Source organism: Elgaria multicarinata, chromosome 3, assembly GCF_023053635.1.
Source record: "Elgaria multicarinata webbii isolate HBS135686 ecotype San Diego chromosome 3, rElgMul1.1.pri, whole genome shotgun sequence".
NCBI lineage: Eukaryota > Metazoa > Chordata > Lepidosauria > Squamata > Anguidae > Elgaria > Elgaria multicarinata.
The window spans coordinates 86086117-86114037 of NC_086173.1; the positions used below are offsets into that span (position 1 = coordinate 86086117).

A 27921-nucleotide genomic window follows, 5' to 3' on the forward strand; every position below is an offset into this window, starting at 1 on the left:
GTATAGAATATTAGAAAAGTTATGAGATGTTTGGAAAAGTGCTTCGCCATGCTAAAATGTAGGCCTGCATCACGCAGAAGATCTAACACTCTAGCGTAATTTAAAAGCATTAATATATTCAGATGCTGTGAAAAGGACACAAAGATAACCTTGCTGTACCTTCTGCAAACACAATACAGTAGGCTGTGTTTTTAGTGGGCAGCATCATAAAATTTAGGAGAGCATGCATGAGCATATTTATATTTATAAACTTCTTTTCCATATTAAGTTTTCAAAGCAGCTTTTAAAGATAAAAATTAAGTACATGCTAACCTAGAACTACGACAAGTTGGGATTCTTTGTAAAACATAACTACAAATTAAAGCTAAACAGCAGTAGAATTGGACTACAGCAGATGGGGTTTTAAAAAAATGAAAAACTAACACTGTTAGGATCTTGCTTAAAGTCCAAGAGTTGTTTAGAGGAGGGAAATGAATACACAATACAAACACACAATGGAGTATGACAATAAAAGATCCTTTTATTATAAAAATCTATACAATGAAATGCCAGACATAGCAATCATTTATATCTGGTTTATTTATATATATTTATATATCTATATATCCACATATAGTTTTTACTTATACCAAAGTAAAACTATGTTATATCACAAAATGCCTAACACTACCATTTATTGCTCAATAAGGATGGCACAACACACACTCTTAGCATAACTGATGCCATGCTAACTACGATACTGAACAAACAGCCAAACACTGCATAACACACACAAAAGCAGCTGTTAATTCTGAAGTGGAACCAGTCTGATCACTCACTTTATAAAAATATTGGAGTCATATAGATTTAAGCATTATAAAGGAGGAATATATTATTTAAAACATTTAAATAGTGCATATTGACATTTTGCATGTGGTATATAAAACATTCATGTACAACACTATACAGTACACATAGGTTTCAATGTTTGGATGCACCAGTGTCTGCATACTGATAGAAAAGTAACTGAAGTGTACATTGCACAATGGAGCAGAATAAAAGCCACAAATTATCTCCAGCTTAATTTCCAACTTTGCAACTTGTTACAGTTCACTAAAAAAACCTTCTAGTTGTAAAAAAAGGCAAAGCAGGATATAAATTCATTTTAGTGCTCTGTTGGGATTCAAAATTTCATGCCTATAATCACAGAAAAATAAGTGACATAGCGAACGGACAAGTATGGAGTATTGAAAACTTTCTATCTATTCCATGTTACCACACCAACCTGATGAGTTTACACGCTAGCCACATTTCACAAAAGATTTTTTTTTTTGGTCTTCAGAAAGCAATGAGAAACAATATCTGTGCTGATATTAGCTGTTCATAACACATGCAAATAGGCACATGCAAAAAACATGGCCACAATACAAAAGATATTCAGAAGGCGCAAATTTAAACATTTAGGGCTAAATCCAGTCTTCTCACGGGCGCAGCAGTCACATGCAAAAGGATCCCATAACAGAGCCCTGTTCCTCCCTACTCAGCGCTCACACCGAGGCACTCAGTTCACCAAGTTGTTTGGAAAGCCCTGGGATGCAATGCCTGCATGTGTGCTATGGAGACAAAGTGAAAAGGAACTCCGTCCCATGGTTATCTTCATGTGCAGACATATCATGTCCATGATAGGACTGGATAGAACCCTTCAGATGATGCACATTTAAAGAAAAACACACATTGAAGGCTGTTGTGTTATCTATACTAGGCAAAATAAATGCCACCAAAAATATTTCAGTTCTGAAGCTTCATCATGCAAGAACCATGTATCTGCTTAACGCCACAAAGATTAAATCACTTTGCTTCCCATTTCTACAACAGTGACATAGCAGAAATACTTCTTTCAAAACTGGCTCTGTCCACCATGTTGATCACAATTATATTTATTTTAGCCCTTGATAAGATAAGCTTATTTCAGATACAGCAGAGTTGACGTAAGCCCACTCGGCTGTACATATCTGAGCACCAACACACACTTCCCTTCAAGGGTAAGATGCACTATCTAATTCAGACCACACACTTAAGTTGCCATTGACCGATAAATTGATAACTGGTAAATTAACAGTAATGTAAGTCTTGTAGGCAATATGTGATATAAATGTTCTGTTTTTTTCCAAGTTTTAAAAATACAACAAGCAAGGTCACTTTCTGGTTTGTCCATTGTCATCTGAAACTGAAGAACAAATAGGAGCTTTACGTTTCAATATCCACAGACCATAAACCATTATACGACAAATGTCATTTGAACTCAAAGTTATTCCGTAGCAGTCCTCTGAAAGGCATTCAGTTCAGTTTTGGTGTTCAGGAACACAGTTGTGTTATAAATTGCTGCCATTGTTCCCCATAATAAAAAGGCAACAGAGAAGTTCAGTGTAACACTAACAAATGCAGATGAAACAAAGTGAGCAGGTCCAGAGTTTTTGAATGGTTCTAGTCCTACAGTCTTTTGGGAACAAGATGCATTTGTAATATATATATATATTAAAAAAAAAACATGAGAAGAAAACTGTTTGATTACACTGGACAGAGCAGTCTCAATTTAAGATTTTCATTAGCTCGCTAGACAGGACCTACTTGCCCTTCAAATGTGGCACCATAATAAAGTGTACAAAAAACGCATTCTTTCAACAGCGCAAGACAAAAGAGAACACCTAACAGTACTATGGACAGCATAAGAAAACAACCTTTCACTGTTATGAAGAAACATAATTTATATTTATTTTGAGGGATCTTGTTTGCTGATGAGGACTTCAAGAAGCCGCAGTTTGGCTTTAACTTTCTTGTATTCTCTGTACTCATCAAGCATGGGAGTGCGATCTTCTTTCTGAACATTCCTGGGGGCAGAGGGAGGGGAGAAAAAAAAGATACAACCTTTAAAGATCCTGGCCCAATTTAGTTGGTTTGAAATAGATTGGGGATACATCCAGACCAGTGGTATTTCATGCTATATTGGTGACCTTGCCTGCACCACATCCTACAATCTCACCTGTTCTTTTTCAGCGCTTCATTTAAAGTGTTTCATGCAAATCATGTATCTCATTAAAGAGGTACAAACCTCACATTATGGAAGGCACCTACTAATCAGAAGTATACTGCTTCTGAACATGATTTTTTCATTTAGCTAGATAGTAGCAGCCTTCTACAGCATGACTTAATTCAGTTTAAGATAGCAACAAGAAAATATATCTGCAGTATGCAACATTCAGCAGCTCATTTCATCTTACATTCTCCAGGGTTTTTTTAAAACTGAGGTTTTTCTTAAAAAAATAACTCATTTCAATGACTTAAGAGGGACAAAGGATTGTGCCCACATTCCACTGCAATTGGTGTAAAAATATCAATATTTAGCAGGCTGAACTCTGAAATGTAAGTGTTCCACAATCAATCAACCCTGCCAGTTCTGTTGCACAAACAGCACCCACCGCTTGCACAAAGGGGATTTAGCGCTTCCGTCGGCAAGTCCCAAAACAAACTGAAATACTATTTCTGGAACGGAACGGTGGAGTTTCCTTATGCGTGCTTGTTTGGGTTGCCCACAGAAGGGCGAAATCTCCATTGTGCAAGAGGTGTGTGCTACTTACAGAATTGAATTGGAGGGGCTGATGACTCCCTGATGATCACCACTGAATCCTGCCTAAGCTACTTTGTTTTGAGGCATAAATAAATGCATCAGGTATGCAACAATGAGAAGAGTAATATTATGTAGTAGTACCAATGGTTATCTAGAATAAAATAATACACTAGATGCTTCAGGAGACTAAAGGACTCTGGGTTAACTGTTCAAATTTCAGTTAACTGGTGCCACAACAATGTATAAGGATTATGACTTTTTTTAAAAAAAAATGTTTAAAATTATTCTTAGGCTGCCTTTTATGGGTAAAGCCTTGTTGAAACTCTGAAGGGTTAATGTTTTTATTAGGAAAGTGCAAATGAAAGTAATTCAGGTAGAAGAAATGAAAGTAATATCATCTTGTTTGGTAGTAGTAGTTAGACCTTCTCTTTCAGTCAGTTGTATCAGCAGAAAATTATGCTCTGCTTTGTTTAAATTTGATTTAAAAATAAAAAAAGAAAATGTCCAGAGTCCTCAGTTCAGAAAAGCCGTTCTACTGGAATCTGGCCTGTTAAACATCTCTCAAGGTTCTGCACAGAGAGAGCCCTGAAAAGGAGGTATACTTTGAAAAATATTTTGAAGCTATATATTTTATTTTTTCTAGATTTTGTATGATTCTTGAATAGAATTCCTTAATTTAGGTAGAAGAAATAATGTCTAGAATGTCAAGTAGTAAGAAGTGCACTTCAGACAAGCATTAAGATACATGCACATACTCAAAATAGGTATTGGGCAACATATAACTGAAAATGACTATCTAAAAATTCACATTCATACTCCACTACCAACTCTTAACAGCATGACAGGAAGAACAACATAAATATGCTGTAGTAGACAGACTATTCTGCTGTACTTGTGGGTATTGGAATGTGGCAAGCCTTTGTCCTGCCCCAATTAGCCCTTAGCGCTACTGTGGGACAGATTTATTATTTCTACAGGCTGCAGTTTTTTTGTCTTACTGGCTGAAAGTTCATTACATGGAAAAACATAGGTTTGTGAAGCTGTCCCTAGAACGGAGTGCGTGTTGTGAGAGCACAGCTGTGCGGACTGTTTAGTGGAAACCCCTTGCATGTTCTGATCTATAGCATAGCCAGGCACAGGTCTCTATCCTTATTTCACTTGGAGCAGAATTGGAGAACCTCATGATTGTTTTTGAGTAGACATACAGAGGCTTGGTGTTTGAAATAAGATTTGAAACTGCTAAGTAATTCTTTCTTGCTTCATTGCAATAGGCTTCATGCAGAGGCTTGCTTACTTGTAAGTATACATGCTACTCAATCTAACTTCTGAGCAGAGATGCTTGCTACTATAAGAGAGCCTCGGCTATTGAGCACTATAAAAATGAAATAATTTTTTTATCTGGGTCCAGGAGGTTGTAAATGCCTCCTTGAGAGAGGGAGTGGTGCCGGCCTCTTTAAAAGAGGCGGCAATTAGACCACTCCTGAAGAAGCCTAATCTGGACCCGGAAGATGTTAACAACTACAGGCCGGTGGCTAATATCCCTTTCCTGGGCAAGGTGCTTGGTTGCAGGACAACTCCAGGCACTCTTGAATGAAACGGATTATCTAGATCCATTTCAATCGGGTTTCAGGCCTGGTTTTGGAACGGAAACTGCCTTGGTCGCCCTGTGGGATGACCTCTGTCGGGAGAGAGACAGGGGGAGTGCGACCCTGTTGGTTCTCCTGGACCTCTCAGCGGCCTTCGATACCATCGACCATGGTATCCTTCTGGATAGGTTGTCTGAGCTGGGAGTTGGAGGTACTGCGTTGCAGTGGTTCCGCTCCTACTTGGATGGCCGATTCCAGAAGGTGGTGCTGGGGGATTATTGCTCTGTGCCGTGGCTCCTAAGCCATGGGGTTCCGCAGGGCTCTATTTTATCCCCTATGCTGTTTAACATATACATGAAGCCGCTGGGGGAGGTTATCCGGAGATGTGGACTGAGGTGTCATCAATATGCGGATGACACCCAGCTCTACCTTTCCTTTTCATCAAACCCAGGTGAGGCAGTGACTGTTCTGAACCAGTGCCTGGGCACGGTAATGGACTGGATGAGGGCTAACAAACTGAGACTCAATCCAGACAAGACGGAGGTACTGTTAGCGGGTGGTTCATTTGTCCGGCGAGGTGATGTTTGCCCTGTCCTGGACGGGGTTGCACTCTCCCTAAAGGATCGGGTCCGTAGTTTGGGGGTGCTCTTTGATCCAGAACTGTCACTTGAGGCACAGGTGAACTCAGTGGCAAAGAGCACCTTTTATCAGCTTAGGCTGATATACTAACTGCGCCCTTATCTGGACAGTGATAGCCTAGCTACAGTTATCCATGCTCTGATAACCTCTCGTTTGGATTACTGCAATGCGTTATACGTGGGGCTGCCTTTGAAAACGGTCCGGAAGCTTCAGCTGGTACAAAACAGGGCAGCCCGTTTACTAACAGGGACTGGCTGGCGAGATCACATTACGCCAGTCCTTTTACAACTTCATTGGCTGCCAGTCCAGGTCCGGGCCCGATTCAAAGTGCTGGTATTGACATTTAAAGCCCTAAACGGTTTGGGGCCAGGTTATTTGAAGGAACGCCTCCTCCCATATGTACCTACCCGGACCTTAAGATCATCTACAGGGGCCCTTCTCCGTGAGCCCTTGCCAAAGGAAGTGAGGCAGGTGGCTACTAGGAGGAGGGCTTTCTCCGCTGTGGCACCTCGGTTGTGGAATGAGCTCCCCAGAGAGGTCCGCCTGGCGCCTACACTGTACTCCTTTCGTCGCCAGCTGAAGACCTTTTTATTCACTCAGTATTTTAACACTTAATTTTAACTTAAATTTAAATTATACTGTTTTAACTCTGTATTTTAACCTTATATCAATTTTGCTGCGTGGTTTTATCCTGGTTGTGCTTTTTATATTGTATTTTGTATTTGTATTTTTAACTTGTTGGTTGTTTTATGATGATTTTAATTTTTGTGAACCGCCCAGAGAGCTTCGGCTATTGGGCGGTATAAAAATGTAATAAATAAATAAATAAATAATATAAATTGGTGGCAATGGAATTGGGGCCCACTCACCACTGGACTGCAGCCCACAAAAGCTTTTCCAAAATAGAATCTGATCCTTGGGCCGAATTTCCTCCCCACCCCGATCTACAGTGTCTTTAGGTCATACTCCTATAATCATGAGCTTTTCCTTCATGTGAAAAACAGTGGTGTCAAAAGGCTGCACTGTTCACTGTTGTAGTAGCAAAGCTAAAGGGATATGTTTGCCAATAATGCTGTAGTTGATCACCATGGAAAGGTATTTGTTATATTTCTCTATCTCTCCACTGAATATAATGACATATTCTTAAATTTGATTGACAAGCACTATGTGCCATAAATCTCCAGCCTCTTGCACAGAACCTGATTAAGTTACCTCTTGCTGCATTGGGATAAATGGTTTCCCACTGGGATCTAACTTGTACACAATTTTATCAATTTTATTCATTTTGGCTGCTGTTTTGGTTGTTTTTATTTCTATGAATTTTAATTAAAATTATTGTCAAGTGTGATTGCGAATTAGTCAGTATCCTATTTAATGCTAATTAAGATATACAGTAACACATTGCTAGCATAACTGTCTTCAACACAGACAATTGTTTCTTCCTTTTTCTTCTCATTGTTTTCATTAACAGGGAACATCTAGGAGAACCAATTCTGTATATTAAACTGACCTTCCATTCTGCTGATAAAACCCTTCTTCAAATTCTCGTAATGTTTTACGCAATTTCTTTTTTTCAGCTCTGGCTTTCCAAAGTTGCTCCAATAATTCAGGCCTAGAAATACATTGTAAGAAAATATATCGGATCGTCATCACTATCTGATCTACTAAAGAAGCAGTAACACATGTTAGGTAATAAGTGACAACAACAACAACAACAACAACAATAATAATAATAATAAATTTATTTGTTACCAGCCTCTCCCTCCGGATCGAGGCGGGGTACAACATAAATGCAAATGCCAAAAAATGCATATAATTAAATCTTTTAAAACTAATACATTATTAAAAGCAACATATTATTAAAAGGCATCTTAAAAGTCAACAAATTCAACATTTGTTCAGAAGTTGATTTGAACCAAGGGAAAGCGTTCAACTGCTCTCTTGCTGTTGAGACAGAGAAAATAGCTAAGTGAAATGGTTTTGTGGACCTGATAAACTAGTCTATTTTATAGAATCATAGTACTGTAGAGCTGAAAGGGATCACAAGGATCATCTACTCCAACCTTCTGCAATGTGCAGGAAAACCAATTAAACCATCCATGAGAGGTGGCTGTCCAGCCTCTTCTTAAAAACTTCCAGAGACAGAGAACCCACAACCTCGGTAGTTAGACTGTTCTACTGTTGCACATATCTTACCATCAGGAAATTTTCCCTTATATTTAATCGAAACCTAGGTAGCTGTAACGTATACCCATTATTTTGGGTCCTAATTTCTGTGGCAATGGAAAATAGTTCTCGATCATCTTCCCCCTTTTATGTACCTGAACACTGCTAACATGTCTCCCCTCAGTCTTCTTTTCTCCACACTGAACATTCCAAGTTTCTTCAGCCTGTCCTCATAGGGAAGATGAAACCCCTTCCCTCCTCCATCCTAGATCTCATCACAATCATCAAATATTTGTTGAAAACATTAAGCAGCTATGTTGATTATGAAACTCTACATTTGTTGTTTAGCACTGATGTCGTCATATTTACATACATGGAAGCTGCACGGGTACTAGACAGACGGAGCTCTCGAGTCAATTTCTCTTGACTTTCTTCAACATCAGATTCTGAGTTTTCAACTGGGCTAGTGGTAGTGGAGCGCATTTCTTGGGCATTTGATTTTAGGAGATCAGTCAACTCTGAAGACAGGTTACCTTCTTCATCTTCCTCCTACAAAATAATAAAACAGTTGAAAAACAAGCATTTAGTATTCCAACTAGCTAGCCATAGTCCCAGTGGTATGCACACTGTACCTGCATTCACATTTAAGATTCTCCTGCAGCTTAGCGTGTGGGGAGGTCTAATATGGTGTGTCACTGCAGTTAAACTTAAGAACACGTGCACTATGGCTTTTACAGGTTATGGTCATTGTCATCTTTGGATAGACAAAATACCTTAATTTCATCGAAGAAGTGGGCCGTTTCTCCTTCTATGATAGGTTGTAACATCTGGCTGCGCCTTTTGGTTGATGGTGACCCCTAAAATATAATCACAAGTTGTTGAATAAGACACAAGAATAATATAGCTTTAGGTTTTTGTTCCATTTACTTTTAGAATATCAGTGGAGTTTCATTTTATATGCCTTTCTATGTCAGCAAAACGGTACATTGAAACCTAGCCAAAATCTATCTTAAGGTTTTGTTACTAGCATAGCGTGTGAGAACACTAAATCTTACCTGCCACTAACATTGCAATGCCAGCTATTGCAAATGAATTTGCTGTCCAGCTTTATTTATTGCATTTCTATACCGCCCAATAGCTGAAACTCTCTGGGCGGTTCATAAACATTAAAACCATGAAGACTATCCAAAGTATAAAAGTTTTACAAAGTGTCTAGAGAAAGATCATCACTTTTAAAAATGATAGTCACTTCAAACAAAGATCAATATTGATGAATGTTGGCAAAGAAATAGACAACGTTTGCTGTAGCTGACAAGCTAAAGACACACTAAAAACTCTCCAGCGGGGACTAATTCAGTCACTTATTATCCAAAACAAAGGGATTAATAATTTTTAAAAATTCACTAACCCACACTCTACTATCTGGCTCTGCAGCAGTCATCTTGAGCGTAAGGACTTGAACATGTCTCCAGAAAGGAAACACACAGCAAGGTATATACTCATTGTTGAGCTAAGTTAACATCAATCAATTGGAAAATTTATGAAGCACAGATTCTCTACTCACAAGAATAGGAGTAATGCTTGCTCGAGTTAACATTTGTTTCACAAGCCTGTATCTGTCATAGAGGGGTTTAACAATGTGTCTTTCTTCTCTGGAAACCTGTCAGAAAGAAGAAATGGATCATCTAATGCTGAAAATGAATAAAATGGTCTATCTTCAACATTGAGAAAGAAGATCACATGCTCTGTTAAGCACTATAGTAATGTTTATTATTAGATTTACATTCTAACAAAGAATTAATTAATGTGCCATTACATGCAAACAGCCCCCTTGAATGTGATGTCAAGAGTAGCTCAAGTCTTCTTTGCTACAGTTTATCTCCTATCCTAAGCTGTGGAGTGTAACCCATTTGCCTAGAATAGCCATCCCCAATCTAATACTTTCCAGATGTATTGGACTACAATTCCCATCACAAAAAAGCAAGAAGCTGGGAAAGACTGGCCTAGAGTTTCACCAGAGATAGGCAGGAGAACTAAGGTTAAGCAAAGTACCCAGAAAGACAGTGTCTTTGCTCTAACAGCAAGAAACTATAAGGCCTCATCTACACCAAGCAGGATATTGCAGTATGAAAGTGGTATATAAAAGGCAGGAGCCACACTACTGCTTTATAGTGGTATCGAAGTGCACTGACAACAGTTGGGGCCCATTGACACATACCATATACCACTTTCATACTGCAATATCCTGTTTGGTGTAGATTAGGCCTTGTCAATGTGAATAGCTTTCTAGGAATTTTCACACAGTAATAAGAACAGAAAAAAGTCTGGTATTTACATTCTGAAGCCTAGAGCAAGCTTTAAGCACCTAGCATGGGGTGTCGCTTCAGAATTTTAAAATGGAGATAGTCAATGGATCTCAGTATTTAGAAGTCAAACAAGGAGGGCTGTTATAGAAGCAATCTTTTTAATTTTCTTTTAGCAATGTAACTGTGAAGGGGGGTATAAGTTGTGCCTCCTCCACCCATACAGAACAAGAGGCACTGACATAGTACTGGGATAATGATAAGCAGCAACTTTATTCCAGAACATAACATCAAAACCAGTTGGTGATTAGAGAGGATCCAAACATCGGTTGCATCCTACCCCTTTGGCAAAGTAGAGAACAGGATGGAAGTGAAACAAGACGCAGCCTAATGTGTTAGACATTCACCTGGAGATGTTGGTCTTACCCTTCCTATTTGCAAGACTAATTCAGGTCCCCAAGCACCCAAAGTTTCTCAAGGACTACATCTCGCAAAGGTTCATGGTTCTAATTCTTCACCCTATTTTCCTTATCTATGCATGCCCTTGCTCAGTATAAAATTATCAGTTGGGTCATAAGTAATATATGTCAAATTTTCCAACTTGCCAGAGAATCACTGAGGGGATTACAAAATCCAATGGCAAACCCAGAATTCAAATAGATTCCCTCATAATGTTGTTGACTAGTGGTCAACCTTTATTCCTAACAACCCTGTACCGCAGAACATACTAGATCAAAGTATGGGCAACGTCCTCAGCTCTTCCCCTTATGTACCATATAGCCGGCCCATGCCACTGTATGACATACATGGGGTGGTGGGGAAGGAAAGTAGCAAATTTTTCAGACACTTGCTGATTTCCAATGACTGATTCTGGTTACAACCCTAAAGTCCTTGACTACAAGTTTAAAACGACACTATAATATAGAATGTCAGCAGAATTCAAACTCACACTTTGATTCCTTCTCAAATTAACATTTTTTTCAAATGCTTCTGTGTTTTCATGCTGGAACTACATATCAGTTCAACTCCAGAATTCGCAAAATAAGTTTCAAACCCATTAAAAAAAAAATCTTATCTTGAGAAGGAATCACAGTTTAATCATCAGAATTCTATCCACTAAGGTGTTGAAAGCTGCTGTCCTTTCAGTCCTATTTTGCAGTTCATTCTTTGGACTTCAACATGGCTTCCGTTTAATCAGCATTCTATTTTAAGAATCATTTGGGAATCATAAGATATAACTATCTGGGGCAGGTGTTCAGTGATCTTGCATAATCATGTCAACTGTATTTTAAATAATTGCAGGTGAGGGGGTGGGAAGGTATGAAATATGTGGGGCTGCCTTTAAAGCTGCTCCAGAAGCTGGAGCTAGTACAGAATGCAGCAGCTCAGTTGCTGGGAGCTGCTCCTTTCCAGCATGTAACTCCTCTGCTGAGGGAACTGCACTGGCTAGCTATTCGCTACCGGGCCAGGTTTAAGGTTCTAGTACTAGTGCACAAAGCCCTAAACAACTTGGGACCAGGATACCTGAGACAGCGCCTTCTCCTCTATCAACCTGCCCGGTCTCTGAGGTCATCTGAGGGCATTCTCCTGGTGGTTCCTCATGGACCTATGGCCGGACTGGAGTCCAACAGGAGAAGAGCCTTCAGTGCGGTGGCCCCCTTTTTATGGAACTCCCTGCCGTTGGAGGTCAGGCAGGCACCACTGTTGCATTGTTTTCGGCGCCTCCTGAAAACTTTATTGTTCCAAGAAGCTTTCCCGGAATGACCGGCCGTGGTTCAATCTGTACCTGTTCTTTTGAAAAGTAATTTAAATGTTTTTATTCTTTTATCCCATTCGTTCACCGCTCCGAAATCCTCAGATAGGGAGCAGTATATAAATATTGTAAATAAATAAATAAAATAAAATATTACCGGGCGTCCATGTTGACTTTCATAGTACAGGAGACTTTTCTGAAGTGAAGTTTTTTCTTCTGACAGATGGTCTTTTGTCATTTTCTACAGTGAGAAAGAAAAACAAGTGTCTTTCCTAAAGTCCACTATCTAGTGCATGTTTGTTTCTTAAGCTGAAAGAAAAAAGCCTAAAAGGATATACAGAATAATAGATCTGCATATTGGTACTAAAACGCCTAAGGGTTCCAAGCCCAGACAGTTGCTTTTTTGTAGGAGGCTTCTCTGTTCAATTAACTGTCAGCAAACATTTCATATGTCCCAATGCCAAATAGAATTGCAAGTCCCTTTCTTATGAAGAGCTCCATATGTGGGTTTGAGACTGCAGCAGAGCAATAGTTTGTGAATGTTTCTACCTACAAATTTAATGAACAGTGGGACATTACTATGCCAGTGATTGCATGCTGTACCAGGAAATTAAAAAGTGTCATAAAATGACAGGAGTATTTCCATTTCTTCTTCAGGCACAATACAAACAATACTTACCTTTACATCTTCTGGTAAGCATCTTTCAATTCGTTTTTCCTTCAGCCTTTTAAAAATTAGTTCAACAGTGACCTCCTTGGTAGGCTTCTTCTCTTTCTGCACACCCCGTGGATCATCTTCATTTTCTTCATCTTCATGATCCAGAGATGAGCCAAAGCTTTTTGGAAGAGTGTTACTTCGTGGACGTGTCTGAGGTATGAATTCTCCATCTGAGCTTTTGTGCTTTGCATCTATATTTCATAAAAATTACAAACCCAAACTAAGAGTCACTTTTCAATTATTACTGTTAAATTACCTGAGTCAAAACAAAAATGAGGAGGATTCTCATCCTTATCTAATGTGTGTTTTAGGAAAGTAGGTCAAGATTCAGATATTATTTCTCTCAAATGAAGGCTACAGAAATATGCATAAACTGTAGCTGTTTGAGAAATGAACACAAATCTCTTACCTTTTATTTGCTTTTTCAATTTGGTAAGCTCTGTCATCCATTTTAAAACCTTTGGGTTTGCTGCAATATCAGAATATGAGGGCTGCAAGGAGATATGTATAACATTAGTATGCTTTAATGGCTTTGCTACTGGAAAAGAAAGACTTCCATGCCCCTTGCTGGACAAAATCAGCAACAGCAGCAAAAACTGGCCCTTGGTTTTTAAAACAGCCTAGCATGCAATTTCACTGGCCACAAATCTTAATTCCTCCAACTCAGCCAGTTGCCATGATAATTGGATGGAGATAAGGAGGAGGTTGCAACACACTCAGAAGCTGTTACTCTTGTGAAACAGACAAGATTAGTTATGAATCTCCTCGCCATGTGTAGATGGCATCATGGTTAAGTGCTGTGATGGGCGTAAGCACTCTATACAGATTATGACAATCAAGCTTACAGTGGAAAGAACTGGGCCTGAGGGAGAAGACTCCATAGCTACTTCTTGGGGGAGAGCTTAAAAAAAAGAAAAAGAAAAACCTGAGAGAGCCAGTGTGGTGTAGTAGTGCTTAATTCCCTGATCAGGTATGAAGCTCACTATGTTATTTTCAGCCAGTCATTCTCTCAGGCCAACCTCACACAGTGTTTGTTAGGATGCACAGAAATAACTGTCATGTTTTCTATCCTGAAGTCCTTGGACGAAAAGTGGGAATACACAAACACACAATCTAAACTAGCTATTATCCACCAACATTCTCATTTTTCACATCATTATTTCACTTTTACTTTCTAGTCATATAGCAGAAATTAGATGGAAGATCCTAGACATTGTAGTGATAGTGAATGTATTATTAAGAAGTGTGTTTTGTGTGCAGATTATTTTGCCAACTTCAGTAGATGAGGATTTGTACCCAAAATTGCTTAGTTGGAAAAGACTGAGATTGCATTCCAAGTAATAAATGTTCATGAATAAATGTACAGATTCAATAGCATAAACTTCAAGATTGTGGCTTTCCTTTTCATCTAAGAAGAAAATGTTTATTTGCCCAATTTTGTCATCTAGCAGCCTAAGTAGTATGCAATTCTACTGTCTGACAAAAAAGATACACAGACACACACACGACAACCAAATAGGAATTATAAGCAGAGTGAAATAACAGAAATTTAATCCCATCCAAAGAATAAATGAAAAGGAGAGAATACTAGTTCACCCTGCTTTCTGGTCAATGAGTTCCCCTCTAAGAATGATGCTGACTGCACAGATTGACAGACAGTCCACATATATTAATTCTTATGTAATAATTCAGTAAGGAAGAAAACCTCTAGGACGTTTTGGTTAGAGAAGAAAATAGGTTGATGGAAAGTATAAAAGTGCCACAGCTGGAAGATCAAATGTTTTGGGTATGCTAGCTAGATAACAGTGTGCAATAAAATAGCTGACCTTGAAGTTTTTGTCTTTTTCGAATTGCTCCTCAAATTGCCTTATTTTTTTCTGCAACTTTTTGACTCGTTGATAAGGAGTCTTTTCTTCTCTTCTGTCATCCTTAGAACTACTAAAGGATGCTCTTCGAGTTCTGAATTTAAAAAAAGGTGGGAGAGATTTGAGATGCTTCATACACATATTATAAAACAGCTAAAACAAAACAAACAGCAAGCAGGTATACATTTCCATCACAAAGCCCATGGAGCAAACAGAACAAAAATAGTCTCACCTGTTAACTTCTCCTCTCACACAACATTGTCACTAATCCTCACTATAAAGTTGTATTTTGCTCAGATGAGAACATGGCAGGTGAAAAAGCTGTCAGTCAAGTGCTTGAGTCACTGATAAGAGCCACCCCTTCCTCTTGCCACAAGATGATTGATTTCTTCCAAAAGCTGTAAACCATAACATCTAAAAAACTATTAAACCATTGGCAAACCCTTCTCTATGGGAAAAAGCATACCTCTTTCACACTACAGCTTTAAAAAGTATCTGACGTGTAAAAGCAACAGCAGAATATACATCCTTTCTCTCTCCGATACCATGTCAATCTCATTAATACAAAAATTGTATATAATGCAGCGAGAAGTGGAACAAAAGTTTCAAGGTTCACTTCTACTGATATTTTCACAATAGTATTTTTATGTAATTTGCTTCAGTTGAAGGCTAACAATTCAATTTCAAGACTAACAGCTCCTGTAAGATGTTAATGCTGTATTCTATGTATGGAACTCGAAATCAAACTGGAGCATGAGCACAATGTTGCTGAGATAGCTTCACAGAACGCCCACGCCTTTTCCTCCATGCACTGTGTTTCCTTCCTCCTTGTAGACATGACTTTCAGCAGACAGCCTTCCCATTTCAAAGAGCATATGAAATGCTCTCTTTAGGGTCAAACTACAGAAAGGCTTTCTAAGAGTTAGTGTCTATTCAAGCTGAAAGCAAACACAAAGTCTAAAGACTTTGTGTCACCCTTGCAATGCTAATTCCCCCTGCTAGATTTCTCCTTTTTCTCGAAGGTCAGTAGATGCCACAAAATTTGAGCTTTCTATACATTGCATATTCACAATATATCTAAAAATATTCCACAACAAAGATAGCTGACAAGAAAATGTTACTTCTGTCACCACTTCCTCTGTAATTCTAGCTGCACTTTATTTTACTTATTACAGATGGAGATAACTTCATTTGTAAGCACTTTGTAACCCCCACATTGGAATTTCTGTATATTTGAAAGGGGAACAGTTTCATCTAGTTCCAGATTTTACTTCAGTGTTGTCAACAATTTATTCCTCTTTTGTTTCTTTTTGGACTAAGTTACCCTTTGAATGTTACGCTAATCATGATTCCAAAAGAAAATAATACCTCTTTTCTATTTCCAATTCTACAAGCACACACAGAAGTGAAGACATTGGAAGTTCATAAAAATAGGGAGAGGGAGAATGGACTGCAAGAAAAGAATCAACAAATGCCAACTAAAGCAAACGCTACCCATCTCAGAACTATGAAGATACTAATCCTTTAAATATATACCATCTCTATTTTCTTATTAGGTATTCTGAAAATGGGATTTCTCTCTCCAGAATATGCAATTCTCTCTAATGCACTTTGCTAATTCTCAATATTCTTCTGCATTGCCTTGCCTCTTTGGAAGCAGTATGAATGTTAACAAAACAAAGACGTTAGTTCCTATGATATCGGTTTGACATTTCCTATGATATCTGTTTGATATTTTAGTGTTCATCTGCTAGAGAGTAATAATAACCTGCCACAAAGTAATAAGAAAAAGCACACAAAAAACCCTGCACATGCCAGAAAACAGTTGAAAATAAAAATAATAGTACACTCCCAACAAGATGGCCTTATCTGCCATTCATAGAACTATATTTTGAACTACCCAACACCTCCCTCCCGCAGATTTGGAAGCTACTGAATGTGATGCAAGTCCAAAACAGCTGGGGCTGTCTAGCATCTAGCATCATGCTATCCTAGGCACGCTAGTGTTCTCCTTTACGTTATAGCTGGATTTAAAGTCCTTGGACCATGGATTCGAGACCAAGACAGGCTTGTCAAATGCCCATCTCTGCCTTAGACAGTAAGACAATTCAGTTTATGATCTTGAAAGGTCTATGCAAGAATTCTCCTACAGAAAATTCCTATTATGTTGACCTGAGACTCACAATTACATTTCAAAGCAGCCAATGGATGAAACACATTCAGTGCATATATCTTACTTGTAAGAATGAATGCTAGTTCCAGTAAATTAATAATGAATGCAGGCTGCAGTAAAGTCAAACAGAGGGTAGTGAATGCTCAATTCTCACTCTTCCTATAATCTGAATTCAGTTGCAGGCAAATACAAGTGTAAGAAGATTCTGGAAAGAGCTTTTCATGTCTTGAAACTGATTTCTCTTTCCTCTTCCCCTAAGAATATTACTACGTAAATCATAAAATGAAGGAAGGCTACCTACTAACTTTGTGTTCTTTTCTAGATAAATTTCTTTGCAAATAACTTCATCACAAATAAGTTACCATTATTACAAAACAAAGGACCAGATACGTAGTCTGAATAGGGTGTTAAAGGGGTGTGTTTGTCAGTTTCAGTGGAAACAAGTATTAATACTCCCCTGAAACAAATGGTGGGAGTCTACAAGTAAATTGTCCTAAGGGGTCCAAAAACATTTTGGCTGCCCAGCTGATAGACTTCAGACTATTACATACCTTTTCAGTCACACTTATTCTGAATATAGCCATTCGGAGAATGAACACTATTAGATATTGAATGAAAATTGGCTACCTAAGAGTACCAAATTCTTTGGAATTTTGACTTTATAAAGAACAAGTATGATCTGAAAAGAAATTAGATTGGTTGCTGTCTATAATATGGAGTAACAGAATGAATATGAACAGGTTACTTACTCTTAACTGGTGCTCTATGAATGCTCACACCAAGATTCTGTCCTTATGCAGAACAACGTTTTACACTTCAAGCCAGGAAGCTGGTACCCTCATCAGTCCATTCTAGGGGCAAAGTTTTGTCTTGTGTGCATGCCTGAAGGACATGAAGCAAGCACCTTTCTTCTTAGTACTTTCATGTCTGCCACAAACAAACAACCCCCAAGAGGGAGAGACAAGAGACACCTGCAGCATGGAAGGGGGAGGTTGTGCAACTGTACAGACAGCCACTTGAAGAGCACCAGTTATAATAAGCAACATGTTTTTCTTTTCATGGTTTTGGCCCAGACAAATATGAGGGGCCAGTAAACCAACATCTCCAGAGACTAGTGGTGGCTGCCTCAAGCCAAAAGTCCATTGAAAGCAGTTCTACCATTCAACCTTACCCTGAGCAGGAAAGTGTTCTTCCCACCCCTCCAGGCATATGCACATGACAAAACTTTTCTCCTGAAGTAGGGGGACATGAGCGACAACTCCCTGGCTTGAGATTCAGAAGTTCCTGATATTTACCCTCCACAAGCACAGAAGCTATGTATACCTGCAAAGTATTTGAGATATTAAATACTCATGGGTGGGTAACTTGTGACTCTCCGTATGTTTTAGCCTACAACCCCCATGATCCCTCACCACTGTTGGCTAGGACTGTGGGGGCTGTAGGCCAAAACATATGGAGGACCCATGCTATAAGGAGACTACAAAGAGAAATAAATGGACATAGCCAGTTTGCCAAAGATTGTCTTTAGCCTCTAGCATTCTGAGGCAAGAACAGCTCATTTCTACTTTAATTAAAGCTGAAGGATCCTATTCTGTTAACGCCAAGTCAGTTCTTTCTTACAAGAGCTAGACAGCTCTTTCTTACAAATGGTGCTTGAGGAATAGTGTGAAGATGGTGATGAAATATACAACCGTACAGGCAAATGAAAGTTGGAAAATGACAGACTTCAACTAAAACACTGCGGTGGGGGACAGACTACCGAAATGTGTTAGGAAAGTATCAGTGCTTTCTTTGTTTCCAAAGTTCAACACTAGTCAGCCTTTCTGCAGCTATAAACCTGTTTAAGGGCATTGAAATCAGTTGCAGAACTACAGCAATTTTAAACTGTCCCCATTGTCCATTATAAGGCAACACTTGTGGCAAGAAGCTGGTAAAGGCCCACAAGAGGCTTGAAGCTTGACTGAGTGCACTTTCCACACAGACTTTGTCCTCTATTTTAGAAAAACCTGAAGCAACTTTGTAGTGACAATTGTGGGTCAATTTCATATATCTTTCTAAAATCCTCACAAACAGAAAAAGATTCATGTATAATGAGTTACAAGAACTACAGTTTACTAGAACTCAGTGCAAAGGAAGCCCCACTACCATTAAAACGCTGTAACTTTTAACTGTTCATAAGCAGGTGCCGTATACCCTGGAATGCCTCTCTCTACACTTGCACTGCTAATTTGTTTTACATTTGCCTTAGCTGGAAGGAGGGTGGGGGGAATGTGTCTATAGACTTGCAGTAAACAAGAACGGGCAGCTCAAGAACTGTTGAAATTTCCAGATTAGGTACACAGAAGTGCCAACATGCTCAGCTTTTACTCCAAAGCAACTTTCCTAAGCAACAGACCACAAAATTTGCAAAAACTTTTCTTGTGGTAAGGCAAATCCTCCTAAGCTGAACCCTATATGCATATTCTCCTTCATTTAGCACAGTGGGTTTTCAGATAGACAAAGTGGAACAAAACGGGTTTTACAAAGCAATTTCATTGGAGAGACGTATATGATCAGCCTATAGCCATATCATAGCACCCACAATTTTGGTTTACACACAGATGAAGAATTCTGGATCCTAATACATGAAATAGAAAAAAATTATTTCACGTAGCTTACTTGTGAATTACATTAACTACCTACCTAACAAAAGGAAGTGCTTTGGATGAAGAATCTATTTTGTCTGGATCATGCAGGAAACGCTGGCTTTGCCCAAAATCCAAACTCCGATGTGACAATACGGGATGAATGTCTTCTTCCAGAGGATGATTCATTCTTCCAGCTTGTGGAGAAAGCTGAGCTTCTCCAGATTCACTGTCTTCCTGCCAAGACTTAAAAGCCGGAAACGGCTCTACGAAAGAAGAATTAGAAAACAAATGGCACTGAGATATTAGAGGGTCACAAGGAAAAGCAAGTCCGCACCCAATACTTAAGCTTGTATGCTATAATAGTGTGGATTATAAAGAAAATGAATTGTGAAATGCACTGAAAAACTACATGTCAAACAAACAAAAAGTAAAAAAGCCCAATACACTCAAAATAATATACAATAATCTAGTGACTATAACACTTGTGCATTTTACTGAACAACCAACATGCATTGTTTTATAAAGCGGTACAATTTTGCACACTAAAATATGTACAGTGTGCATTTTGTTAAAATTCTAAAACAAAGGCAGTGGATATGTTTAAACTACATGACCACAGAAGCCTTGTGTAAAAAGCAATAAATGACACACTGAAATAATTCAAGTGCAACATCAATTGCATTGATCCATCTGCATAAAGATTTTAGATAATTAAGTCTATCTTTATGAATCTTAGAAAAGAGAAAGAATCAATGTTTATGTTGCAGTGTGGTACATGGGTGGGCTGAAGATAGATCTCCAGATGTTTGGGATCTCAACTCCCATAAGTCTCTGCCAGCATGACCTATGGTCAGGAATTTTGGGTACTGAAGTCCAAAACATCTGGTGATCTACTTTCTGCCCGCTCTTGCTGTAAGATATAAAGAGTTCTGACCTCCACCATGTGTTGGTATATATAGCAGGGGTGGGAAAAATGTGTCCCTCAAGAAATTGGTGAACTGCAGCTCTCATCAAACCTAGCCAAAAAGGCCAATGGTGAAAGATGAGAGGAGTTATAGTTGAATGACAACTGGAGGGCCACATGTTCCCCTTCCTTGATATCTAGAAATAGCTCGCTCTAGAGTGATGCTGAAAGAACACAATACTTTTCAAAGAAATCAAGATCAGAACAACATTTCAAATCAGAAGTAAAAAATTTTTTGTTCAAATGCATGTTTCAAAAAATATTTTTTGATGGTTCTAAAAAGACTGAAAGGTTAAGTAAGGGATTTCAAGACAGAAAATTCCTGTTACTATCCCTTTAAATACATATACATATGGGGCTTTTAAATCTGCCTTTTAGCCACTCCAGATAAATATGGCCATATATTGACTATATTTTCATTTCCAGTACAAATCTTATATTTAAAACTAGATAAAGCATAGAGAATGACAACAGAACAAAACATTAATTGACCCACTTATACCTGCTTCCCACCGAATACAAAAAAATGCCATTGAGGAATCACTTGCTTAAAGTACACTATGTCTGGTTTAAAGAGACAGAGAAGACTGTTCCCATGGTATGAATATATGAAACTGCCCTACACAGAATCAGATCATTAGTCCATCTGGAGTACTGCCTACTCTGACTTGCAGCAACTCTCCAAGGTCTCAGGCAGAAGTCTTTCCAAGCCCTGCTTGGTGGGATCCTTTAACTGGACAAGCCCAAATTTGAACCTGGGACCTTCTGCATGCTTAGTATATGCACTATCAGTAAGTTATGGGACTTCAGAAGGCAGCAGGTAAAGGGGTAACTTGAAAGCAACCATAAACCATGAAAAAGGCAGATAACTAAACGTATGGCGAACCATACTTACCCTCCCCATCTCTCTGTAGATGCATTGTTTTGAAATCAATGAGGGGGAAAGTGATAGGGCATGGTGCTAATAAATGAAAAAAATGGCAAAAAATACCGAGGTGAACACATCGCACAGTTAGAACAAACCATACATTAACAAGTAGGAAGTACAGCATCACAAGGAAAGTCTTCCAATTGACTCTGGGCCAGCTGTGAGTGCTCAATTCCCAATGATGTGGAGTAGTTGAAACATGCCCGGCACCAATTAATATTAAGCCCATTATTAATCAAAAGCCTTTCCAGAAATGTTGATCAGAGGCTACAAACAAAAAAGCCACATGCTTTTCCATGTTTTAGCAAAGCACGTTTTAAACAAAAGAGGATTTACACGTAAGACAAATTTTGCTCACATTTGTTTAAAGGTAATAGCAATCCAGAATGCAGGGTAAGTTCATAGCACTAAGGATTAAATTATTTGTGACCCCAACACATGCATTTGTTTGAATTAGAATGATAAGCATTGAAATAAATAGTGGTGAAACAGATTTTTGAACAGAAGACACTAAATAAGCCTGTCAACACAGAGGAAGGCCAGGATTTCTTCTCAATCCTCCCAAAGCTCAGACACGGAATAATGAACTCAAGTTACAGGTAGCCAGTTTCCAGCTGGACATCAGGAAAAACTTCCTGATTGTTAGAGCAGTACAACAATGGAACCAGTTACCTAGGGAGGATGTGGGCTCTTCCACACTAGAGGCATTAAAGGGGCAGCTGGACAGCGATCTGTCAGGGATGATTTAATACATGGATTCTTGCATTGAGCAAGGGATTGGATTCAATGGCCTTATAGGCCCCTTCCAACTCCACTATTCTATGATGCTATGCATCTGCTAATCAGTGAACTAGACCTGAATCCCACTAGGTTACATCTGCAATCCAATTAGTTTAACATAAAAAGCTTAGCATACCAGAATTCAAATTGATTTCAACAAGAAACCAGAATAAGCAGACCTAGTCCATAATCCAAAGGGCCATACACAATCTTCTAAGAGCACACAGAGGCTTTCAGGCCCTCCCAATAGCAATCCCTAATACACAAATGCAAGCAACCTTTGGTCATGGAATCCTCTGGAGCAGCATTCCATTAGGTAAAAGAAAAGAAAAACAGAATTATATCCCCAAACCCACGGTATCTATCTGGATCCTGGTCCTAGAGTATAGCAGCAAAAAGAGCAAGAGGCATTTCTTGTTATAACCCTTTTTCAAAAGTTGACATTCCTATCATCTAAACGGCCAACATTTTTAAATGGGCACAAGTTACATCCCTAGACTCAGAAGAAATTTAGAATGGAAATGATTACCTATTAGGGAATTGAGTCCAAATGGAAGTTATTATTGGTACTTAAGATACTGTGTATGGCTCAGATTGTGTATGGCCCAGCTTCATGGGTTTGTTGCTACAAGTAGGGCTCAAGTTCATGTGCTATATGGTTGCTTTTTAAAATTATTCTGTAATTGTTAAGTTTTCATTGCATTTTAATGTATTGTTTTAATCAATTTTAATTTTACCTGTAAGCCATCTTAAGTGCCATATTTTGGTAGAAAGGCAGGGTACACATCTAAATAAATAAATATCCTTCCCTCAAGCTCAAAGCAATTACTTCCTGGCTTTTTCAAACAGAACACTGGATACAAAGCACATTCCTGGTTGGTGGATGGAAGCATCTAAGTATACAATTATCTCCCCCTCCCGCCAACCACAGAACTATAGTTTGCCCTTACATCCAACCAACAAATTATGTTTTCAGCTTGCACTGATTTGTAGGCAAATTCAAATCATAGTTTGTCAATCTGGATGCAAGGGCAAATGTCTTCTGAGTCCCTCATGTACAATTATTTCTGTATGGCATCTAAGAGAAATTAGAAGCATCTTTGATTTTGCCATAGTATCAGGATAAAAAGAATACCCTGAATACCTGATACTATGTAGAACACCAAGAATATTTTAAAATCGTAACTTATGAAACAGACTAGAATTAAGGCACCACAGATGGATATTAACATTGAAGTTAGCTGGATTAGGAATTTCCCATTTTTAATTACAAATTAAAGTTCTTTTCTTGAAACTATACACTCACAAATATATATGGCATTGTATACCAGGTGCCATCATTTTTGGCTGGCCTTGGCAGCAAAGCTAAAAATAGTGGTTGCCAAGCCCTTGCTCATATGGATGTTCTGTGGCTATGGTGCTCCTTTCCTGTAGGAACGAAGGGGCAGGGAGTGTGTCATATGGCCAGTCTATGCGTTCCACAGCTGCTCAATGGGAAGAAAGCTGCATACAAAGGCAAGGACTATATTGTTTTGGCTTTTGCTTGGTCAATACTTTCCTGCTCCAGAGCAGGAAATGATGATGTGGGGCTTGCTGGTTTGGCCTTGTGTGATCACAGAATCCACAGTCTTTGTCCTAACTCTGGAGCTCGGGAGAGGGGAAAGGACTACCATGATGGTCCCCACCAACTCCTGCAGCTCAAAGCCTCAGTAAGGGTTTACTGGAGAGTTGTAGAACCTTGATTACGCAAAACAAAAGTATGGAAGCCTAATTGTATATAGAAGTTCTAAAAAAATGACTCACTTACAAATAATGAAAACCATATAACTGGTTTTGCATAGGAATAATAGTAAGATCTGAGCACTTTCTTTGGGCTTGAGTGAACGGTGGTTTTTCTTTTATTTTCCTACGATAAATGGCAACTGTCTCCTTTTCATGATAAATCTGAAAGTCTCAAATAACTTCCATTGTTCTAGCCATCAATGCTCCTTCATATATTTCAAACAGCTCTCTATTAGCCCATATCTCAAAGTGCTATGAGAAAACCAAAATTAAGGATAAACAAATGCAAACATCTAAAGGGCATGTATTTGAAACTTCAGATTTATTCACTTCTTCAAAATGCTCAAAAGACTCAGAATTACCTTCCCATTTGTCAACACCATTCACATTCTTCAAATCCAGATGTGGCACGGGGACACACAAGGTTGCTTCAGGAGCATTGTTATTTCTGTTTTTCAGTTCTTCGGATTCAGTTTTAACATTTGGATCACAAACCTTGCTAACAAAGCCCTGTAAATAAGTAGCAAAGTTATATTAATCACCCTGCATTGTACTTAGCAGGTTTCAGTCTGTAGCATCCTTATTGCTCTGCACTTTAACTTCAGTATGCTACCTTATCTCTAAAGCTAATGTGAGCAACAACAAGCAAATATTCGGCCAAAAATCCACATAAATGTTTTCCTTCGCTGGAACTCTAAAACCATAGGCAAATATGACCCTCACACAAACTGAAGACCTTATGGATAAAGAGGAAATACACATACTCCTCTAAAAGAAGGTACAAATATAAACATGTATGTACGTTTACAATTTGGGCCAAGGTTTATTATTTATTTATTTATATAGCACCAACAATGTACTTGGTTTACAAGAAAAAGTAAAGAAGCAAATTCTCACCAGAATCATGTGTGACGTCAATTTGTCGCCATCATCAAATGATGTCCAATCTTGCCTATAAACAGAGTCTTATTATTGTTTGAGCAGATTATTACTTCAAAGCATCTGTGAAGACAATTTATTCTTTTATACCACACATATAGGCTCAACTCAGACATCACACAAACCATGGTTTGCACCAATTGTAATTCAGACAAAGCACAGCTTAAGCTTCCAAACAATCAGGCAAACCATTGATTAGAGACGCCTGTCTGATTTTATTTGTCATGCGCCCAGGACTGCCATCTCTAGATGCAGCCGCCTCTGAAGATGGAGTAACAGCAACAGCCATAACTATAGTTTCTCACTTCAGACTTCATGTCAAACCAAAGTCATCAAAAACCATGGTTTGCACAAATACTTAAAATATGATTTATGATTCTGGTTTGTCAGCTGATTACAAACGACAGTTAAATTTCCTTATCCATGATTTATAGGTAGCGAGCCAGAATGTATAGCAAGAATCTGGCTAGACTGCACACTTGATTTCAGAAGGATTTAAATATACTATAAGCAAAATCTTCTGATACCCCAATTCTTGTATTTTAAATTATTAAAGGGGCAGGTTGCTAGGATAGATAATAGGTTTTATATGAAATTACTATTATTATTTTCTAGCTTGGCTTTTCCTTTTCCTTACTCCAATTAAGAAATCTGGGTTACTTAAAAGCAACCCACTTCTATCCTATAAAATACAAAATAAGGGTGCCAATAGCATCAACTCTGTTTTTAAAAGTTCATATCTTCCAACACTATGCTTGCACAAAGTAACAGCCCATTTTCTTTATCCTCCAGAAAACAAATAGACATTCATATCCCGGAAAAACCAATCTTGGAGGATAACGTTCAAAAAAACATTTCTCTCTGCAGAAATTCCTTGATATTTATAAAACTGAGGTTATGAACAAAAATTGCCATCGTTCTTTAACTCTCAAATACTTTTATATATTGAAATACGTACTTATCTCCTGTAGACTCTTTAGCTTCTCCTCCTCCATCACATGGCTTCAACAATATGCCTGCTGTCTATTGAAGAAAACAGAGACTTTAGCATGGTATCTCAAAGACTGAGACACCCACCATTGTTTTTTTATGTTATACATGTAACTCAAGCCAAATCTATATTTTACTATATTTTATCTATATTAAAATATTTACTATGTTTTATCTGTACGCCGCCCTGAGATCCTAGTGATATAGGGTGGGATACAAATGTTTAAATAAATAAAAATATTCAAAGTAGTTCAGTCACTCTAACGTTACACAAATATGGCCCAAAACACAATGTATCAAAGAAATTAACACCACACATAGTACACTTTTCATTTTCAGCCTGTTCCTAAGTTTCTGGGGAACAGATTTTTTTTCCATTTGGCCATTGAAACATGCTAGATGTAGATCAAACTCGATGCCTGAAGATCTGTACAAAATAATAATGACAAGCATGTTAACGACTTGTCCTCAGCTTATGTAAAATGAATCATCTGCTGAACTCTCTAGAAGGTACTATTAATCCTTGTTACTAAATAAAGCCGCAACATGGATCAAATGAGATACAAAACTGTTGGCAGCATGCACTCATACGATCTAAAGCAATAACAAACACACACAAATACATTTTGTTCATCTGTTAAAATCTAGAACATCAGATCATTCTAGTTCTAAATCTGCCAGTTTTAACTCTTGGAACCCAAAAAGAGCCATGAAGCACTGGGGATGTGCGGGGAGCTAGAACTGCTAGCAGTCCCTACTAAAATTGCCACCACTTGCCCAATCCCTGTTGGTAACTTGGAGGGAAAGGTGATAAAGAAATGCATAAAGCTGCCTACTAAATTCAGTGCCAGACAGAAATCTGGATTCTGAATGCAGCCCTACTCTCTGCACTCATCTGATGCTCCTCCTCCAAAGAACAGTTTAAAGTCAACAGCCTAATAGTCAACTGATGTTCCCCCCTTTTGACACTGCATCCATTTCCCTCCCCTTGCTCTGCTAGACAATATCTAGATTGTAAGCTCTTTGTGCAGGGGCCTGTCCTCTTATTGTATTTTTTTGTAAAGCACTATGTACATGGATGGCACCACAACAACCAGCAAAATATGCTGTCCTTCATTTAAGCTTATGGGTACTGCAGTACCATGTCTTATGGCACATAGTTGACAGGTAAGGGTAAATATTGCACTCCCAGTTATATGTTGCAGCTAATAGTTGCATGCATACAGACATTCACAAATCTTCCCGAGACACACAGTACAGGTGGAATGCATGGGACACTTTCCCATGTGGTCTCGGAATGTGAGTGAGGAAATCCCAAAGGAAGTCACAGAGTCTAAATGCTGCAAAATGTCCCTTCCTTTCTTCAATGGGTTCCAATACGGATTTTTTTAAAAAATACTTTTTAATGTGTTGTATTATTGGTTTTTATCATTGGCTGTATTGTTTTTTGCTTTTATTATGTATGTCCACTCTGAGAGCTCATACGGCAACTCATAAATTGAATAAATAATCAAAGAATAAAAACACTCGGATTCTCAATGCCATTTATATGCCGAAAAAATAACACATCCATTTTTTTCTAGTTGAGGGAGTGATTACTTGCACAATCTCACTCATTTATCCACCATTTTATATTAAACTATGTTAACCATAGGAAGGAACATAACCGGTGAGCCTAATATGCATATGAAGGTGCTATTCAGGTAATTTGGTGGTTTGTTTGTCAAGGTGGATATTCTATTCAGGTGGCATAACATTTGAAAAATCTGTGGGTTTTTGGATACAGGAGCCCCCTTCACAAAAAAGGCTCACATGTTGAATAAATATGTAGAGTGGGCCCATGTCAAGTAACCCTGCCCCCAATGATATGCCTGCTAGCTGGCTCCATCCCCTACTATCCATTCATTCAGGTATATGCACAAGGCTTCTTTGCTACAGACATTTATGTTGAATGCATGATGCCAGAGAGGAGGGGAAAGTGCTGGGTGCAACATAAGGGGCACATCTAGTCAGCATGGCCCTGTTCACACATTGAACCAGTTCACACATAATGACAACCCGTGGGTTGTTTAAACCATGGGTTGACAGAGCCAAGCAGCAGCAA

General features: G+C 38.6%; 1 protein-coding gene across 2 annotated transcripts in view; it reads right to left on the reverse strand.

Moving 5' to 3' along the window:
* Positions 1 to 495: 495 nt before the first annotated feature.
* The window catches only part of FAM13B (family with sequence similarity 13 member B), a 64342-nt gene continuing 36916 nt past the window's right edge, over positions 496 to 27921 (reverse strand). The window contains exons 11-24 of one of the 2 annotated variants that reach the window (XM_063120792.1): positions 25786 to 25850; positions 24786 to 24840; positions 24251 to 24398; positions 21294 to 21359; positions 19490 to 19697; positions 14596 to 14728; positions 13179 to 13260; positions 12731 to 12960; positions 12209 to 12292; positions 9560 to 9655; positions 8769 to 8852; positions 8369 to 8544; positions 7340 to 7441; positions 496 to 2867 (exon numbers count right to left, since the gene is read on the reverse strand). In XM_063120792.1, coding sequence (XP_062976862.1) covers positions 2750 to 2867; positions 7340 to 7441; positions 8369 to 8544; positions 8769 to 8852; positions 9560 to 9655; positions 12209 to 12292; positions 12731 to 12960; positions 13179 to 13260; positions 14596 to 14728; positions 19490 to 19697; positions 21294 to 21359; positions 24251 to 24398; positions 24786 to 24840; positions 25786 to 25850 — 1647 coding nt within the window. In that variant the 3' untranslated portion in view covers positions 496 to 2749. The remainder of the gene's footprint in view (positions 2868 to 7339; positions 7442 to 8368; positions 8545 to 8768; positions 8853 to 9559; positions 9656 to 12208; positions 12293 to 12730; positions 12961 to 13178; positions 13261 to 14595; positions 14729 to 19489; positions 19698 to 21293; positions 21360 to 24250; positions 24399 to 24785; positions 24841 to 25785; positions 25851 to 27921) is intronic. The other variant, XM_063120793.1, reaches the window with a different exon arrangement.